Source organism: Macrobrachium nipponense, chromosome 9 (genome assembly GCF_015104395.2).
Source record: "Macrobrachium nipponense isolate FS-2020 chromosome 9, ASM1510439v2, whole genome shotgun sequence".
Taxonomy (NCBI): Eukaryota; Metazoa; Arthropoda; class Malacostraca; order Decapoda; family Palaemonidae; genus Macrobrachium; species Macrobrachium nipponense.
Window position 1 is genome coordinate 62349990 of NC_061110.1, and position 21138 is coordinate 62371127.

The following is a 21138-nucleotide window of genomic DNA, read 5'->3' on the forward strand; positions in this document are numbered from 1 at the left end:
TTATTATCTTAAAGTATTAAAAACAAATAGTACATGTACTATAAAAATTCTCCCCCTCCGTCCCATTACTTGATATGTTTGACAGTTTTAGTACCTGGAGTTTGAGAGAGAAGACTGGGATTTCCTTCATTCTTACATAATTTTTCAAATTTATAAACTAAAATCTTACTAATTCACTTTAGTATTTTCTTTAATGAATTGATGTTATTGCTGTATACATTAATATTAATATTTGAAAATATGAAATCTATTATTTATCATACAAAAAAAACACCATCATCTCTGTAGGAGAGAGAGAGAGAGAGAGAGAGACGAGAGAGAGAGAGAGAGGAGAGAGAGAGAGAGAGAGAGAGAGAGAATTATTATTTTTACTATGTGATATCATTTAATCTTATTAAACTTACTAATACAGTACTAATCAGTATTAATATTTGAAAATTAGTAAATAATTTTTGTACCATAAAAATGCATTTAGTCATGAAAATAACATCAAAATACACTAATTGGTGATGATTTTCGCCGGAAAATCCCACGAATAGGCGAATCCCCCGCAAATAATGGGTAGATATGGTCCAGAGAGATATCCGCGAATCAGTGAGTCCACGAATCCGGAGAACGCGAATACCGGGGGGAACACTGTACCACATTACTCCTCCATGAGGATAGTAATGCATTACATTTTTGCTTGCAGTTCAAAAGGATTTGGATAAAGCAAGTGCTACTAGATTCAGTTCAAATTTTTTTGTTACATTATGAAATACATATAAATACAGGCAGTCCCCAGGTTACGACGGGGGTTCCGTTCTTGGGACACGTCGTAAGCCGAAAATCGTCGTAAGACGGAACATTATCAAAATCTCTAAGAAAACCTTGCTTTTAATGCTTGGGGTGCATTGAAAACTATGTAAACTGCATTCTTATTGCATTTTACATAAAAAAACCTTCAAATATTGATTATTTTGCATTTTTGGTGTTATATTTCATCTGCCAGATCAGCGTTGTAAGCGTCGTAACCCTGGAAATAATTTCTGATGAAATTGAAAAGCGCCTTAACCTCGGAACATCGTAAGCTGAACCCGTCGTAAACCGGGGATTCAGAACATCACGCATCACTTCACTAATTAATTTTCATAGGGAGACTGTACTGCCTGAAAAATCATTTGAAAAATTGTATTCACTCCCACTGTACAGTTACTGATGACGAAAATTCACTCATTTTCCGCTATAAGATTAGACCAACACTGAATATAAAATGAAATCTGTAATCTTTTCTTTCCTGATCTCTCTTTCGCTGAAGGAAGAGGCAACATTAGCACTCAAGAGCCCCATGTGGCCTACACGTATATGCATATGGTAATTGGTTTTGTCTAGGTTTTCTTTAGAAACTGTATTTTCATCTGTCTTTTTCCACAACTTCACCTGTATATCCTTCTCCATCATCATTCCCCTCTTTCAATGGAAAAAGAGACCCACACTGTATTGGCAAAGAAACCCAAGCTTCACAAAAAGAAAAACTTTGCTTCAACTAACCTTGGCCCAAAGAATTCCCTTTGCAAGGGAAAAATGATAATGGCGAAGGCAAATAAAGATACAATCATGCTGAATGTTATTTGAAAACCAACATCTCATATGCCAACGAGCTTGGCTTATGACATTCCAAGTTTAAGATGTTCTTCAAATATATCAATAAAAAGTTACTTCCCAGGTTATAGCACATGTTCTGAGTTTACGATGCCGACAATGGCCATTCGATGGAAGAAATATGGCTCCAAAACAGCAGAATGGTAAAAATTTGGAAGCTTTTTTATGGAAAACTCAATAAAAATTCAGGTTACATCAATTTCAAGGGACCCAAAGATTTGAAAATAAGGGTTTTTCTTCACAATTTTCTATGATATTTTAGGTTACAACAATTTTCGTCCTATGACGCGGCGTCAGAATAGGAACCCCCGCCGTAAACCAAGGACTGCCTTTATATATGTGTATATATATGCACAACTATATATATATATATATATATATATATATATATATATATATATATATATATATATATATACATATATGAATGTCTTTTACTGTAATACAACAGTATAATATGAAGTTAAAAGACCCGTAAAACACTATTTGACCGTTGCAACCAAATATTTCGAGCACTTCCTTCTGCGCTCCTGATCAATGGTGAAATATTGACATAGGATGTCTTACAAGAGTATATATACAAAACATATGTAGGTGTTGCATTAAGTCTCTATTGGTGACCTAGTAAGGATGGGAATTAAACTTTTCCCTCGAAAATACTCCTCCAAGAGAGGAAACTATGCCTTCTGACAGAAATTCACCAAAAAATTTCCTAGTTTCTCTCATCACATCATTCCTACTTGACGAAAGGTTAACTAGAGACTCTGGTTTCTTAACGCCCTTCCTTTCTACTGCACAATTTCTTGCTAAATGCCCTTTCCCATTACATCGGAAACAAGATAATTCTGAGCCACTAGATGCCACTTTACTCTTACAAACGTTAGACGTATGACCAGGTTTTCTGCATGTATGACAGGAATAGTCACTTTTACTCACACTGCTATTACAAGAACTGAAACATTTACTGCTTTGTACTCTACCAGACGAAGGATCATTTCGTTTCTTACTAACACTCAAATTACGAGTTAGACTATTTTCGTCAGCTAACCTAGTTGCTCCTGCAAAAGATACTTCTCGCCTATCTTCTAAATAAAGTTTAATCTCAGGGGATAGCCTTTGAAGTCTTCTAAGTTCTCCAAACCATCAAAATCCTCAACTTTAGCAGAAGTTAACCAATCAAAAAACAGCCTTTCTAACTTCTTACTGTGTTTTACATATGTAATATCTTCGTCCTTTCTCGAACTTCTAAATTTCTTACGGTACGCCTCCAGTACTAACCTGTACGCGCTAAGAACAGTTTCTTTCACAATATCATAATCATCACATTCCTCCTTAGACATGCAACTATACACAGTAAGTGCCCTACCACTCAAAACTGACTGTAAATATAAAGTCCACATTTCTTTAGGAGAACCTACTCTTTCCATTAACTTCTCAACACATGAAATATTTCGTTACATCTTCCTCATCAAACTTTGGTACTAATTTCAGCACTGCACTCATACCTAACCTATCAGCTTTGTTTTCGTTCTGGCCTGACTGACTGTTAAGAGTGCTTTGCCTTAACCGAGCAATTTCCAACTCGTGCATACGTTCTTTCTCTCTTTCTTCCTGCTCATGCATACATTCTTTCTCTCTTTCTTCCTGCTGCATTACCAACAATTCTCTCTCTTGCTGCATTTTCATTACTTCTCTCTCTTGCTGCATTTTCATTGCTTCTCTCTCTTGCGGCATTTTCATTACTTCTCTCTCTTGCTGCATTTTCATTACTTCTCTCTCAGCCGCTCTTTCATCTCTCTCATACTTTTCTCTTTCTTTCATTTCAACATACTCACAGAGATCATTCCCCTCTAGACCTTGTAGCTTACCTGACTCGATAAACTCTTTCACCATCTCACTCATTCTGGTTCTTTCTATATTCTCCCTGTTTCAAACTGTTACAGTGCTGAATAGCCTAAGCAAGGTCGCCAAAATGTTATGAACCGAGAGAGGTCCACTCCAAGTTCGATATGAAAATAAACAAAAAGAATTCAACACCAACAGTTGAAACTGAGGATACGAATATAGAAAGAAACACTAACAGAACAAAGGTTTATTTACAAGCTTACTAACAAAGATAAATGCAGAATGGTGTCTCCTATTTACATAACAAAGTAAAATCTTACACTGCATGAACTGGGGGAACTGAGGTAATGTTAATACTTGCTGGCAAGTTTTGCGCCTCGAAGCGGTGGTTTCACAAAAGGAGAATTGTAATTGCAGACGTCTTCTTGACTCCGTATTGCAGAGAATAATGCCTATTCTTGATACTCGAAGGGCAGGAACTCCTCGAAACCTCTTGTAGAACGTTTCTGCTCTCAAGGCTTGCTCAACAACGAAAATACCTCGGTCGTTCTCTCTAACAGGACGACTTGACCAGATCCCGATAAAATTCTTGAGCGCCTTTTCCTCTCTGATCCTTCGTCTGTTCCTTCTTCTCTTATCTCTCTCTGATGATCTCTGATCTCTGCTGCTGGGCTCTCACTGATAATCTGATCTGTGTCTCTTACTGATGATCTCCTCCCTCCTACTTCGTCAGTCGTGTTTATATGGCAACCTGGGGACGTGGCCTACCAGCAAACGTCACAGGCTCCCGAGATTACCGTAACTTCTTAGAAGGATCTCGACGAAGTATTGCATCAGAAATCGCGGTGTTCCTCACATCACGTCAGCGCCTGTCAAGTTCCACAACACTCCTGCCGATTCTAGAACGATCATGAGAACAGGCGCCTCCAACACGAGCGAAAGCCTCCGTGCTGCAGAACTTCTCGAAGATGCGTTTTCCTTTCCTTTAACTCGTAATTCTTTGCTATGAAGCGCTTACCATGACAAGAACCTTCATAAAAGAATACTCCGCTAGGATATCTTCCTCAAGGCCAGGAGGGTGAGCAGGGGCATTGTCCAACAACAGCAGACATTTCAGAGGGAGGCCGAAACACAGATTTACCCACTCGGTGAACAACAGTCTCGTTACCCAGGCTTTTGCATTAGCTCTCCACATCACTGGAAGCTTCTCCTTTAGCCCTTTGTGGGTCTTGAAGGCTCGAGGAGTCTCCAAATGATACACAAGTAGGGGCTTCACCTTACAATCCCCACTGGCGTTGGAACAAAGTACGAGCGTAAGCCTGTCTTTCATAGGCTTATGCCTGGGTAGCTTCTTCTCTTCCTCCGTGATTTACGTCCGACGAGGCATTTTTTTTCCAAAAAAGGCCAGTCTCGTCACAGTTGAAGATTTGCTGAGAACTGTAACCTTCTTTGATCGTCATCTCATCGAATGTCTTAATAAAGGCTTCAGCCGCTTTCGTGTTCGAGCTGGCAGCCTCCCCATGCCGCACCACTGAATGGATGCCAGTCCGTTTACAAAATTTATCAAACCACCCCTGAGAAGCCTTGAAGTCTGGGGTTGCCATCGATGTCCCTTCTCATCTGTCATCTTCGGCCTGGGCAATCTGATCACCGAAAATAGCGCTGGCCTTGTGGCAGATTGCCGTCTCTGTTATCGTTTCGTCAGCAATTTCTGTCTTTAATCCATACAAGAAGCAGCCTCTCCATTTCATCATTCACGTGGCTCCTCTTGTTGACAAAATAGTCATGCACTTGGAAGGTGTAGCTGCTTTGATGGCTTCCATTTGCTTAAGGATGGTGCTTATCATCGATGGATTTCGGCCGTATTCCTTAGCGATCACACTCAATCGCATGCCAGCTTCATACTTTTAATTATCTCCATCTTCGTCTCCATAGAAAGCATTCTCTTCTTTTCGTGAACTTCAGCAACATTCTTGGGACCCATGGCTAATTAAGTTAATCAAGTTCACACACACAACACGATAAAATATACAAGTAGAAAGCGAAATCACTAACACGAATTTACGATAACAAACAAAATACGTATATGTGAACGAACGAATTCCGCGTGCGTACGATAACACTGATGCGACGAAGTGGCCAAAGGACGTCTTTATGTAAAGGTATGATGGGATAGAAGCTGATCAATAGGAGAGCAGGACCTTACGGCAGTGACTAGCATCAGAAACCAATGGGAGAGCGGGAGGATGGTGGTGAGTCTACTGAGTTAGCGGCACATGACTTTTAAAATTGTTCTCAGAGGTCCAGGCGAATCTCGGACTTACAGTACACCCTTTCGCAACCTGAATTATTTTCATATACAGAAGCAAAAAATCTTCGTCTTTGCTTTCGTAACTTAGATTTTTTGTAAGTGAGGACTTTCATATGCTAAGGTTCCACTGTATATATATATATATATATATATATATATATATATATATATATATATATATATATATATATATATATATATATATATATATATACCATCTACACTAGTTTTAATGGACTCTTCGCTAGTGTTGATATAATTTATAAAATGCACATCACAGTATTTCCCAGTTTTGAGGCGTTTGGGAGACAACTAAGAACTGCATTTAATAGTGACTTAAAATTTGAGTAGGCTGCTGAGAGGAAAGTTTATACAACATAGATAAAAGGCTAATGAATCCCTCCTATCAATAAGCTGTTCATTCATGTGAATACACTACCAGAAGATAATCTTTAGTTCCAATTTAAATAAGTTTTTTCTTGTTTCCATTTTGAGTTTGTTCACATTTTAAGCATCTTTTGAGAGAACTACCTTTTCTTGTAAACCTGTACGTCTCACCTTCATTAATAGCCTATATGTATTCCCATGCTACAATAAATTCAATTGTTCTTAGAACTTGCCCAGTCATATTTTAAATGTATACCATTAGGTCATACTCAGGATGCTCAAACATGACTGGTCCATAAACGAAAAAACTTCAAATATTTAATGAAACAAATAAGACAATGAATAATGGTTGAAAGGTTATACAACTACATACTCTGAAGCTAGGGATGTGTGACTTCACCTGCTTGTCATCACTATCAAGAATTCAAATCCAAAATTCACGACTTTCTTTCATGATTACTAATTCCATGAAGTATAAAAAGGATACAATAGCCAGTCCCACTTTTCCAACAGGTGTCATTACTGGAGGTTGTATTGCTGCCCCACTGGTGATGTATGATGACTCTTCCAAATGTAGATTCTTCTCTGGAATATGAACACTAAATAGGTGTGTCTTTTTGTATGTAGATTGTATGTCTCCCTTAGCACTGATTATTATGTGAGTATTGCTGACTCTATTCTCATCCTTCTCCTGTAAAGAGAGAGTGTGATATCAATACAAATACCTATTTTAGCAGCTATTTTTCATATAATTAAACCTACTACTCAACAATGCTTTGTCAACCATTGAGAGATACGAATAGATTCCAAATTCATAAACACATTATAATAAGGTTTTTGCATTATATATATATATATATATATATATATATATATATATATATATATATATATATATATATATATATATATAGCAACAGAAACAAGCAGATAAAGGGTCATAGTTTATTACAATAAGAGACGTTTCATGCTGATGTCAGCACATCCTCAGTCTGCAATTAATAATAATATAAGCAAAATACATCACATTCATTAAATTACACATAAAAATAAAAATAAAATTATTACTCAAAAAATGAAAACTATGTACAAAATCTAAAGTAAAAAAGGAGGAAAAAAAATTGTATATGTGAAAAAATTGTTTAAAATTAAAATTAATAATAACCTATTCGAGAGCAGAGAAAAGAAGGAATGACAGCGATATGGCCATACACGCCCTAAGAAACTCTGGCCAGAGAGAGAAAGAGAGAGAGAGAGGCGTGACAGAGGTATTTGCATTCAAAGTGGGGGGATAGGTGCTTTATATATAACAACTCAAGAGTAGTCAGGTATGTAGTTTGGCTGGTAGTGCCAATAATGGAAAATTGGCTCTTTTCGATAGGAATTTTGCATTTGACCAAGTGGCTGTAATAGCGAACCTGCGGTAACCTTCGCAAGGAACCAACGTAACTTCCAAGACATCTTGGGCATTCATATTAGTATATAACGTTAGACTTCATAAAGTCCTGCAGTTTATCCTTAGAATAAAAAAAGCCACTTATCTTTTTCGGATTCATAGGAATAAGATTGAGCTTAAGAAAGCCAAATTTGTTCTCAATGATTTTTACCATCCTTTGTCGTAATCTGTCAAGAGTGAAAAAAGGTATGGTAGCAAACATGGTGAGTTTTGGAACATTAAAATTTAACACTGGTTCCAGCTTTGATTTGGTAAGAAGGTTGTTGACAATTCTATGTACAAGTCCTTTTGGAAAAAAGTTCTTTGAAAAATACTCTACTAAAAACTCTATTTCATGATGGAAGGCAATCCAGTCTCATGTATATTTTAGGGCTCTAAAAACAAGTGTGGTTATTGCATTGGTCTTGAATCGAAAGAAACAAGAACTAAAGAAGTTACTGGCTAGTCTTGTGAAAGTACTTCTCCGAAAAACAGTTGTAATAAATTGATGGTCAATACGAGTGACTTTAACATCCTAAAAACCTAAGGTGTTGTTTTGCTCTTCTCCCAAGGTAAAACGAATATTATGATGAATATTATTTACATAATCCAAAAACAGTTTACATTGTCATTGGTGTCGGAAAAGGGCAAAAGTGTCATCGACATATCTTTTATAGTAAGCCGGTTGAAAATTGGAAGGGCAATCTTAAAAAACGTCTTTCCAGATGTCCCATAAAAATATCTGCAAAAATGGGGCCCAAAGGAGAACCCATGGCTACTCCTGCCTGCAAAAAGAGTTTACCATTAAAAATAAAGGTGGAGTCTAGCACTGCAAGCTCCAGTAAAGTTTTAAAATTAATCTTACTAAAACCACAGAAAACATCGTTATCCTGAAAAATCTCATCAAAAATTATATAAATAGTTTCAGACACTGGTACTACATTTGTAAATAAGAACTCGACATCAAGGCTGCTCATCACCAAAACCACCATCCTGTGAAATAATGTCACGTTGGAATTCGAAACCATTTTTAATAGTATATTGTGAATTACAGAACTTTGTTAAGATTTTTACCAAAAATTGAGATATAATATGAAGGGTAGTTGTATGCTGCCATAATTGGTCTCAAAGAGATACCAGTTTTATGTATTTTTGGGAGCCCATAGAGCACTCCAAAAGAGGACCCTGTCACAAATAGGTCACGAAAAGTCTCATTTGTTACCAATGTCCAGCCTCGTCATCAGAGAAAATTACAGCCACATGGGATTGAGCTATAGGACAGGATCTAGAATTTCGAACCCCGAATTTTCAAATATCAGAATACACGCATCAAATACAAAATTCCTATCGAAAATAGCCAATTTTCCATTACTGGCAATACCAGCCAAACTACATACCTGACTACTCTTGAGTCGTTATATATAAAGTACCTATCCCCCATTTTTAATGCAAATACCTCTGCCGCGCCTCTCCCTCTGTCTGGCCTGAGTTTCTTTGGGCGTGCATGGCCGTTTCGCTGTTATTCCTTCTTTTCTCTATTCTTAAATAGGTTATTATTAATTTTAATTTTAAACAATTTTTTTATATATAGATATAAATTTTTTTATCTTTTCCTCCTTTTTTACTTTAGATTTTGTAAATAGTTTTCATTTTTTGTGTAGTAATTTTTTTCAAATTTTTCATGCGTAATTTAATGAATGTGATGTATTTTGCTTATATTATTATTAATTGCAGACTGAGGATGTGCTGACATCAGCATGAAACGTCTCTTATTGTAATAAACTATGACCCTTTTCCGGCTTATGTTGGGGCTTCCTTTGCTGCTATTGTCTTGAAGATTTCCTGACAAATATATATATATATATATATATATATATATATATATATATATATATATATATATATAAATATAGATAAATGCCTCGAAGGAAAAATAAATGAAGGAGTCTGCAAGATCTTTTGACTTTAAAAGTCCTTTACTGAGCAGATACTGACATAGATACGAGAAAAGACAATACAAGAAGGTTTGTATAACTGACAGATAGGGATTATAAAGGGATAAGTACCTAGAATCCGACACACCTGGAAGATAAGAAACCTTCCCAAACAAGCATATCTTCCATGGTGTGTCGGATTCTAGGTACTAATCCCTTTATAATCCCTATCTGTCAGTTATACGAACCTTCTTGTATTATCTTTTCTCGTATCTATGTCAGTATCTGCTCAGGCTAGTAAAGGACTTTTAAAGTCAAAAGATCTTGCAGACTTCTTCGTTTATTTTTCCTTCGTGGCATTTATCTTTATTTAAGGATTTATCACGTTCCTAACTTTCGTGATTCAGTTATACTATATATATATATTATATATATATATATATCTATATATATATATATATATATATATATATATATATATATATATATATATATAATATATATATATATATATATATATATCTATGCATGGCTGTTTTGTTTTTGTTAGCAAATTGCTCTGGAATGACTTTCTTTCCTCCAGGCTTTAAAAAATCTGTTGATCAATTTACTTGTAGAAAATCTGTCTCTCAGTAAGTATAACCTTCAAAAAGAAAAAATATAGATTTCTGGGCTCAGCTCGTGTCGGCCTATGAAAGGATCCTTAATATCATTCTTTCTAGGTAAAATTAATCTAAAATTACCAGAGAAAATAAAATTAAGAAAATGTCAGTAAAACTGACTCGCTCACTCTTAAAAAGAAGTGTCGGTATGGTAATAGGGCGAGTGGGAATCACTACCACGAGACATTCACCAATTAGAACTTCCAATCAGAATCCCCTTAAGAGAGAGCTGATACCAACGGGAGATGCAGCCGCTACTACTACTATAGAGGACGCCACGGACAGCAGCGCCCCTAGCGGACATCCTTAATTATTAGCGCTAGCGTCCAGACGCATATTTTCTGTGCTGTGCTTATTTCGGGATTTATCCTATTCTTCACCATGGAACGCTCTGCAATTGCAACGGCTAAGTTAAGTAACTCATAAGTAATGTTTTACCACATTTTTATCTTCCGGGTACCAGTATTTTCCTCCTAATAGGTCATATACGGTTTCCCGGTTTGTCTCGTGGTGGCGCCATGCTGCCTCGTTAAGAATTCCCGGTCCTCCATACTGGGACTTCTTATACTTATGGGCTTACTATATTACGTTCATTGTCTTTTACATCGAGTTTTAGCTAGTTTAGCCCCCCTACCATCTCTCTTAGTTTGGTATTTAGGGCTATTATTATTATTCCTGCCCAGCATCCCGGCTCTTGCTCTTCATCGGCTATCGCTGGCTCCGAGTAGGCTTCTGTTTCTTGGAACAGTCTGCCTCCTCCTGGGCTTCTTTCTCTTTTACTAAAAGTGTCTTTTCCATCTTTTCGATGTAATATATATTTTATTTAGGGTGTTAGGCTAGCCTAGGTGCATGTTCCTTGTATTGGTACAGCCTGGTTCACGTGGCCCTCCCACGGTTGTGTTGCTCGCGGCCTAGGCCACTTGCGGTCACGTGTTCCATCGCACCTTACCCTGCCCCTGCCCTCCCTACCTGGTATAGGGAGGTGCTGGGGGACCCCTTGGTTGTCATGACAACCTCAGTCGCCTTCTCTCCCTCTCTGAGGTGGCCAGGGGTTCCTCCCAGCGGGGGGTATAGGGCGACCACTCATGAGGTACCGGGTCTCCGAGCGGGTAGTCGGTGAGGCGGGGAGGAGTAGGCCATCCCCCCCCTCTCTCTCTCCCGCCGTGTTACGCCGAGACCTTCCTCCCCCCCCCCCAGTTGCTCAGCCACCTTCCCTCGCTATAACGAAAGGAGCCTTCCGTCGCAGCCGGGGCCCCTTTGGTTATAGATTACTGGCTCCGCCACGCGGGCGGGGTGGGCACTACTAGTGGTCGGTTGCTTGCCTACTATATCCTTACATCTCTCCCCCTCCGCTACCGGAAGGGAGCTTGCTTCTTACCCGGGCACTCTTCTAGTAGACGGGTGGGGAAAGGTTTGTTATTATTGTTATTTTAAGGATATACCCTAATTTTACGATGAATTGTTTAATTTTATTATTTATATATCTACCATCCCCGCCATTTTCCGTCGTGGTTTCCAATTACCACCACTCCTGGTTGGTTTCTTTTTGTGTCCCCGCCATCAGCGGAGCTATAGCCTAGGACACCCAACCAACCTTGTTACCACACGTATTATGGCGGGGCTCTGGTTTAATCTAACTTTATCGCTCCGGCACCAGCGGAGCAACTGTTAGGCTGTAAGTGTTTTCCTGATACTCATGTATCTTTCCACTTACAGGCTACCAACTGTCAGGTCCCGGCGTGCAACGCGACGTTGTACGACCCCTGCGGCCACGATGAGTGCAGGTCTCACGCCCCTTGTGCCACGTCATTTAACGAGATGATCGTCTGGCACCCAGAAGCCTGCGCCATCTGCTACGACCTAGTCGGTCAGCTGGGAGAGGGGGTAAGTCCATTATAGGCTTCCTTATCATTTTACTAACAACTCTTAGTCATAAGTTTGTTAACCCCGTTCCGCCATTAGAAGCTCATCTCGCCCTTTCTTTCAGGCTACTGGTGTGAGGGAGGTCGCCCTCGCCACCCTGAAAGCGTGGGTGGGCGGCTTCGGGAAGAACGCCGCCAAAGGCCAGCCGTACATCCTGGACAAGAAGCTGGCCGTCCAGATCTTCCCTGCGGGCAAGTCAACTGGGTATGTTGACCCCTTGTCCGCAGCCCCTCTAATAGCCTCCATCCAGCAAGATCTCCAGCAATCCTTTGGGGTCGTAGCTTCCCAGGAGTCGGTCCCGGACGTCGCTGCCCTGGACCTAACATCGAGCCCATGGCGGTAGGGGCAGAGGATTTGTTGGTTGAGGTAGGTGTGTCGGGCGCCCAAGGTCTTTTCCTTGGGTGCTCCTGGATCTTCTCCTGTCCCTTCTTCGAGCGCTTCTTTCCAAGGCTTTGTGGGATCTGAGATCCCTACCCGCTCTCCCGCTCTCTCTGTACCCCCAAAGGTGAAGGGACAGAGAGAACCGAAGACTCTAGCTAAGACAACTTCTAGGAAGTCGTCTTCGTCTTCTTCGGCTAGGAAGTCTTCGACTTCCTACGCCGACGCGGTGAAAGCCAAGCCGAGTTCTTCTCACTCGAAGAGCTCTAGAAGCAAGGCTTCTAAGGAGAAGGCTCGCACTCCCGCTGAGCCAATGCCTTCTCCTGCCTCCACCGCTTCCACCCCGGCAACGCCGGTGGGAGGAGCAGGACCTAGCACCTTTGATCCCACTGCTTTCTCAGCAGTGGTGATGCAACAGGTGGGCGTGTTGGTTGGCTCGCAAGTCTCCGCCCTGGGGACGAGATTCGAGCAGATGTTCGCACAACTGTCGAGCACTCTGTCTCAATCAGGCCAGTCCATACAAGATCTCTCTAACAGGGTTAGAGAGAATGAGGACCGAGTAGCTGGGCTCTCTCAGGTCCCTCTTCCAGTCTCCCCAGTGCCAAGCACTGGCATTCTCCAACTCCCGCCATACGACTCTCTGCCAGCTTTCTCCATGGAGAATCCATGGAGAGTAGCTGCCTACGCTCCTTTTAAGGATGGGATGATCTCTATCCCGGAGTGTGGAACTCGGAGGATTGAGGACTTCGAGTTTTACCCTCCGGGTCTGACGCAGCCTTTCATCGGTTATGCTAGGCTGACTGTAACGGCTCTTACTAGGGAAGACAAGATCTCTAGAGAGTCTGTTCTATACAGTAGGGATCATGCCCAGCGGGAATGGGTTCACTGCCTTGAGGACTGGGAGTGTGCACGAACACTAAGCTCCAGGCCTATAAGAGTCCTTTTACTATTTTCGCGACGGAAGAGGAGGCTTCTCTTCCGTTCGCCACGAAAATAGTAGAGAAGACCCTTCAGGCAGTCCTCAAGGATGAGCCCATGCCACAGTTAAGGGAGGCGGAGTCTACTTCTCCGCTCTTCCCGGCTTTCGGAGAATTGTGGGAGAACTTGCCAGCTACGTTCACGCTTGGTAAGCTCAAACCGGACTGCGCCATGGACCAGTTCGGCGAGAAGCTGCCAAGGCTGCCTGATTCCCTGATTTAGGCAGAGTTCGACGCGCGAACCAGGTTTGGCAGGTCCCTCAATTCTCTTATAATAACGGAAATGGCTGCTCTCTCATATGCGACGGAACCGCTGTTTAAGATCTTGGCAAATCCCAGTTTCAGACGGTCCTAACAGATGCTTTCGATTCTTCCAAGCTAGGAGGAATTGCCGAAAGTACGTTCTGCAGGAGTGCACTATTAGGCACGAGCCTAATAGACTCTTGGCTTCTAGCATGTGGGGGAGCGGATCTCTTCCCAGAGTCCGCTGTTAATGAAGTGCACCACGAGGCTGCTAGGCTCAACCAGAGCCTTAGAGCTAGGTGGGGTATTTCGTCAAAGAGGAAACAAGAATCCGTCCCCACTGCTGGTAAGAAACCAAAGAAGGCTGGTAAAAGGTTCCAGCCGTATCAGAAAACACCAGCAACAGCAGCAATTTGTGCAGGCCGTCCCGGTTACCCAACAGGGACAACCTGCTAGTTCGAAACAGAACCAGCCCATCCTCCTGTTGTCTCCTCAATCACAGCCGTCGACCTCCTACGCAATCTCGCCGGCCTTCAACCCTACATTTGAGGCTCAAGGCTACAAACAACCGAGAGGTAGGGCGAGAGGTTACTTTCGCCAGCGTGGCGCAGGAAGGGCGACAAGGAGCAGGCAGTTCAGAGGAGGGCGTGGTGGTCAACCCGCCCATCAACAATGAGGCTCCCCAGGTAGGAGGGAGGCTGTTCCTCTTCCGCCACAGGTGGGGGTTCAGCAATTGGGCACAGAGCATAGTGTCCAAAGGATTGGGTTGGAGTTGGATCAAAGATCCGCCTCCAATCAAATCATTCCACCAAATACCATCAGAGGAATTGACAGATTACGCGGAGGAACTCCTTCAGAAAGGAGCTATTGCGAGAGTCAAGCATCTAAAATTTCAAGGTCGCTTATTCAGCATGCCAAAGAAAGGCTCAACAAAAAGAAGGGTAATCTTAGACTTGTCAAAGCTAAACTCTTTCATTCGTTGCGACAAGTTCAAGATGCTTACCCTCTCGCAAGTAAGGACCTTACTTCCGCGTGGAGCCGTCACATGCTCCATCGATCTTACAGACGCATACTATCATATCCCTATAGCCAGGCACTTCCGCCCATTCCTAGGATTCAGGCTAGGAAATCAGACATTCTCATTCAAAGTGATGCCCTTCGGTCTGAATGTAGCCCCCAGGGTATTCACGAAAATAGCAGAAGTGGTTGTACAGCAATTGAGAACTCAGGGAATCATGGTAGCAGCATACCTCGACGATTGGTTGATCTGGGCACCAACCGTCGAGGAATGTCTCGAAGCCACCAAAAAGGTAGTTCACTTTCTGGAACATCTGGGGTTCCAGATAAACAAAACGAAATCCAGACTTACCCCGGAGTCTCGTTTTCAGTGGCTGGGAATCCAATGGGATTTGTCTTCCCACAATCTGTCAATTCCAGTGGCCAAACGGAAGGAAATAGCAAAATCTGTCAGGCAATTTCTCAAATGCAAACAAACATCAAGGAGAAACCAGGAGAGAATCCTAGGGTCCCTTCAGTTTGCTTCGGTAACAGATATCCTCCTGAAAGCAAGGCTAAAAGATTTAAATCGAATTTGGCGATCGAGAGCAAACACCAAATCTCGAGACAAGTTGTCAGTAATCCCACAGATCCTCCGCAATCAACTCCGTCCATGGTCAAAAGTAAAGAACTTAGCCAGAAGGTACCCTTCAATATCCCCTTCCAGTGTTAACCATTCACACGGATGCCTCCCTGTCCGGGTGGGGGGGATACTCTCAGTTCAAACAGGTTCAGGGGACTTGGTCAGTTCAATTTCGCCAGCTTCACATAAACGTTCTGGAAGCAATGGCAGTATTTCTTACCTTGAAGAGACTGCTTCCCCGAAGAAGTCTCATCTAAGGCTAGTTTTGGACAGTGCAGTGGTAGTTCATTGCATCAACAGAGGAGGGTCCAAATCCAAGCATGTGAATCATGTCATGATAGCCATCTTTGCCCTAGCAAACAAACACAAATGGCATCTGTCTGCCACTCACCTGGCAGGGGTAAGAAATGTGATAGCAGACGCTCTGTCCCGGTCAGTTCCTCTGGAATCAGAATGGTCTCTAGACGACGGGTCATTCCAGTGGATAAGCCTGAGAGTCCCAGGTCTCCAAGTGGATCTTCTTCGCCTCACAAGCGAACCACAAGCTCCCTTGCTATGTGGCCCCCAACCTGGACCCTCTGGCTTATGCCACGGACGCCCTGTCGTAGATTGGAATCAGTGGAGGAAAATTTATGTTTTTCCTCCAGTGAATCTTCTCTTGAAAGTCCTAAGCAAACTAAGGTCTTTCAAAGGGATAGTAGCTCTGATTGCACCGGACTGGCCCAAGAGCAACTGGTATCCTCTTCTTCTGGAATTGGGCCTCCGACCTCAACGGATCCCCAATCCCAAGCTATCACAATCAGTACAAATGAGGACTGTGTTCGCTTCCTCAGGAATTCTCCAGACCCTAACTTTATGGACTTCATGAAGTTTGCGGCTAATAAAGATGCTAATATTGATCCACAGAATATTCTCTTCCTAGAATCAGATAAGAGAGAGTCAACCATTAGACAATATGACTCAGCTGTTAAAAAATTAGCATCTTCCTGAAAGAATCGAACACTACAACCATGACAGTTAATCTAGCTATATCCTTTTTCAGATCCTTGTTTGAAAAAGGTTTTAGCAGCTAGCACTATTACCACTCATAAATCGGCTTTGAAGAAGATCTTTCAAGTAGGTTTTCAGATAGATCTGACTGAATCTTATTTCACGTCTATCCCTAAAGCCTGTGCTAGACTTAGACCTTCTCAAAGGCCTACTATGCAGTTTCATGGTTCTTAAATGATGTCCTCAAACTAGCTTCAGATACTGACAACTCGTCTTGTACATTCATAATGCTCCTGAGAAAGACATTATTCTTATTAAGCCTAGCTTCAGGAGCTAGAATTTCAGAACTGTCGGCTCTATCCAGGGATGCGGGTCATGAGAATTCCTCCCATCAGGAGAAGTTCTACTTGCTCCGGATCGTAGCTTTTTAGCCAAAATGAGGATCCTCTTGCAAGGTGGGCCCTTGGAAAGTTATCCCACTTCCCCAGGATCCTTCTCTCTGCCCAGTATCAACTCTTAGAGCCTTTCTATCTCGTACTTCATCAAGATCCTCAGGTGCTCTCTTCATGAGAGAAAAAGGTGGTACTTTGTCAGTAAAAGGTATTAGGCAACAAATCCTTTACTTCATTAAACAAGCCAATCCTGATTCATTCCCAAAAGCACATGATATCAGGGGAGTAGCCACCTCAATTAATTACTTTCAACATATGAACTTTGAGGATCTTAAAAAGTATACTGGATGGAAATCCCCGACAGTCTTTAAACGTCATTATCTAAAGTCCTTGGAATCTTTAAAATTTTCAGCAGTAGCAGCGGGAAACATTGTTTCCCCTGATACTGTATAGTAGTCGTAGTACAGATCCAGGTCTCCTTTCTACCTACATCATCCAACATGCCTCACCCTATCGCCATGCTACTCGGATATCCTAGCCTTAGCCGCTGAATCATATAGTGGATTGTCCCTTATTTTTTTGCTAGGGACATCCACACTTGTACTGATGGTGTACTTCAGTGTACCTACCCTTATTTTTATGCTAGGGTAGGACACAATGTGTTTGTATATTTTGTAAATATTTTCAAGTAAATCCCTTTTGTTTATATTACACTGCATCATTGTAATTTACTGTGATTACTGTTTTTAAGTACTTTAAATTACTAACGTTCTGTTATATTACTGTTTAGAATAAGTTAGTTTAAGTACTTAGTTTGTATGCTGTAATTGATTTACTTATATTATATCCATCATTTTACAACTGCTTTTCATTTGTTCCTTTTTTCCCATCTTGTCTGTTTCTCTGGTACTCTTTCATAGGCCGACACGAGCTGAGCCCAGAAAAGGGATTTTGACGAAGGAAAAATCTATTTCTGGGTGATTGGCTCGTGTCGCCCTATGAAACCCACCCTATATTGTTTTCCCCCCCATGCAGGACAAGATGTTTTTAGATTAAGGATGTCCGCTAGGGGCGCTGCTGTCCGTGGCGTCCTCTAGTAGTAGTAGTAGCGGCTGCATCGCCCGTTGGTATCAGCTCTCTCTTAAGGGGATTCTGATTGGAAGTTCTAATTGGTGAATGTCTCGTGGTAGTGATTCCCACTCGCCCCTATTACCATACCGACACTTCTTTTTAAGAGTGAGCGAGTCAGTTTTACTGACATTTTCTTAATTTTATTTTTCTCTGGTAATTTTAGATTAATTTTACCTAGAAAGAATGATATTAAGGATCCTTTCATAGGGCGACACGAGCCAATCACCCAGAAATAGATTTTTCCTTCGTCAAAATCCCTTTTCTCAAATGTTGTTGGATTTATTGTGCTTATGAGTTTCTGTTGGGTTATTTGTGAGTTGTTGTGGTTGTGAGTTGTTGATGGTTGTTGTTGTTGTTGTTGTTGGTGAGCTGTTGTGATTTCTTGGTGTTGTTAGTGGGTGCGAATGTGTGTTGCCTTTTATGTTGTTGTTTTTTTTGTGTCGTTGATTGTTTGTGCAGTGGTCTTTCGTTGTGGTTGTGATCCTTGTTTGTTTGTTGTGTTGTTGAGTTGTGGTTGTAGTCCTTGTTTGTTTGGTGTATTGGTGAGTTGTGGTGTAGTCCTTGTTTGTTTGCTGTTTTGGTTGTGTTTCTTGTTTTTTGTGGAGTTGTGGTCCCTGGTTGTTGTTGAGTTGTGGGGTTGTGATTCTTGGCTGTTGTCTTTGTTGTTGGTTGTGTGTTACGATGGCCGTATCCAGTGGACAGTACAGCTCCTCGCCCTGAGTATGTCAAGAAGTAGTTGATAAGTACATGTGTTTTGAGTCTTTTGTTTTTGGGTTTAAAATCCCGCCACATTATTCATTGGCGCCCAACGTGGGGCAGTCGGTGTGGCAGCTACAGGACGGTTGGTGTGGTGGGTTGTGTGACTGGTGAAGGAAAATGAGTGCAAAAAGTTTGACTGAAATGGAGAGGCTGAAGGAGGAGTTGCGGTTGGCAAGGGAAGCTAAGGAAAGATTGGAAGTGGAGAATGAGAGGTTAAGGGTAGAGTGTGAGGAGCTGAAGAGCGAGTTAGAGGAAATGAGAGGAATGCTAAGGAGTGCGAAAGTGAAAATGAAAGAAGAGGTGAAAGGAGCGGAAGAGAGAATGGTTGAGAAAATGGACGACAAATTCAGAGTGATGATTAATGCAGTGCAGGAGTGTAGGAAGAGTAGGGTCAGATAGTTGTGAGTGAGAGCAGCAGTGTTACGGTGGTAAGCCAGGACACAAGAAGAGTGAATGTTGGTGGCCGTTGGGAGCATGCTTTGGGTGTGGGCAAACGGGGCATTTAGTGAGTGAGTGTAAGAAAGATAGGGGTATTAACCCTTTAACGGCGATTGGATGTATTAAACGTTGATATAAATTGTCTGTTGGGTGCCGATTGGATGTATGGTACGTCGATATAAAAAATGTTTTTTTTTAAATTTGCGGAAAAATAGTTATAGGCCTACTAGGCCAAAACTTTTGAATCATGCACCTTGGGGGATGCTGGGAGCTCACAGATCAAGGTGTTGTTTTGTTTACAATCGTTACCCAGGCGCGCAAGCGCGAATTTCTTTTTTCTTGCACTAAAAAGCATCTGCGACACTTCTCAGAAATTATTTCGTCACTTTGACATAATTTTTGCGCCATTTTATATTAGCCGTTACATGGAGTATTATATATGAAAATGTGCGCAATTTCATGTAGAATATAACTAAAAACAACTCATGGTTGTAGCTTTTATCAATTTTGAAATATTTTCATATAAATAACGATGTGCCAAAATTTCAACCTTCGGTCAACTTTGACTCGACCGAAATGGTCGAAAAACGCAATTGTAAGCTAAAACTCTTATATTCTAGTAATATGCAATCATTTACCTTAATTTTGCAACAAATTGGAAGTCTCTAGCACAATATTTCGATTTATGGTGAATTTATGAAAAATATTTTCCTTACATCCGCGCGGTAACTCTTCCGAAAAAATCATAAATTTTTTCGTCCGATTGTTGTAATGTTTGCACCATTTTAAATTAGCCGTTACATAAAGTTTTATATATATGAAAACGTGCACAATTTCATGTAGAATACAACAATAAACAATCCATGGTTGTAGCTTTTATCAGTTTTGAAATATTTTCATATAAATAACGATAAATAGAAAAAATTCGTCCTTCGGTCAACTTTAACTCGACCGAAATGGTCGAAAACTGCAATTGTAAGCTACAACACTTACAGTCTAATAATATTCAATCAATTACCTTCATTTTGCAACAAACGGGAAGTCTCTAGCACAAATTTTTTATTTATGGTGAATTTTTGAAAACAGCTTTTTTTTACATCCACGCGTTACAAATTCATGCATCATTTTGTGATAATATTTTCTCTGTGTTGCCTTGATCGTTTTACAATGTATTATATACCAAAGTGATCGCAACTTAGTGTACAATAAAACGAAAAAAATCAACTCGTTAGCTTTAGCCGTTTTGCTTACAGCACGATTTGTATACAATTGTATAAGAAATTTTTTTTCGCGCTGTCATATATCCCAATATTTATATATGATAATGATATTTTTTTCATTTCTGATGGTTGCATACTAAACTTCAGGCAATGACAAAAAAGGAGCCAAAAATGAACTCTTAATCTTGAAAACTAAGCGTGCTGTGATTTAAAAAAAAAACATTTTTTCCGATTCAGCGCTCACTCGCGAACGCCGCTGGCATACGGGAGACAATTTTTAAAATACCGCTTCGGTGTTTAAGTGTTAAGTGTTACAGGTGTGGGCAGAAAAGGCATATAGTGAGTGGATGTCGGGGTACCCGTGTGAACGAGGTTTGCGGTAATTGTGGAAAGAGTGGGCATTATGCAGGGATGTGTGAGGAGCCACATGCAAAATGTGTTGAATGTGAAATGGAAGGTCTCGTGGCGAGTGTGTGTAGGCAAAAGAGGATGAGTCAGGTTGGGAATTTGCGAAACTAGGAGTTAAGGGGATTCAGTTGGGTGGGTCTTCTAGTGTGTGGATGAGTGAGTGGTTGAAAGTGAATAAAAATGAACAGAGTGTCAGTGAACAAATGAGTCTGGGAGATCGACAGTTAGTGTTAAATGAGTATGGAAGAAAGCGAATGAAAGTGAAAAGCGAGGACTGCATGATAGAGGTGTTAGTGTTAGGGTAAAAATGGTGGATAAGGCGTGTAGTATGGATAACTTTGAGGGGAGGAATGATACGTATAGCGTGTGTGGGTTTGAACTGTCAGGTCAGCAGGAAGGAATCAAGTTGTGAGGACGTGGTTGGC

General features: G+C 41.1%; 1 protein-coding gene across 11 annotated transcripts in view; it reads right to left on the reverse strand.

The window, feature by feature from the left end:
* LOC135217933 (nitrilase and fragile histidine triad fusion protein NitFhit-like) overlaps nt 1–21138 on the reverse strand; it is a 293936-nt gene that overhangs the window by 122035 nt on the left and 150763 nt on the right. For all 11 annotated transcript variants that reach the window (XM_064254028.1, XM_064254025.1, XM_064254035.1 and 8 more), the window contains one exon: nt 6672–6875. In XM_064254028.1, the coding sequence (XP_064110098.1) occupies nt 6672–6875 (204 nt within the window). The remainder of the gene's footprint in view (nt 1–6671; nt 6876–21138) is intronic.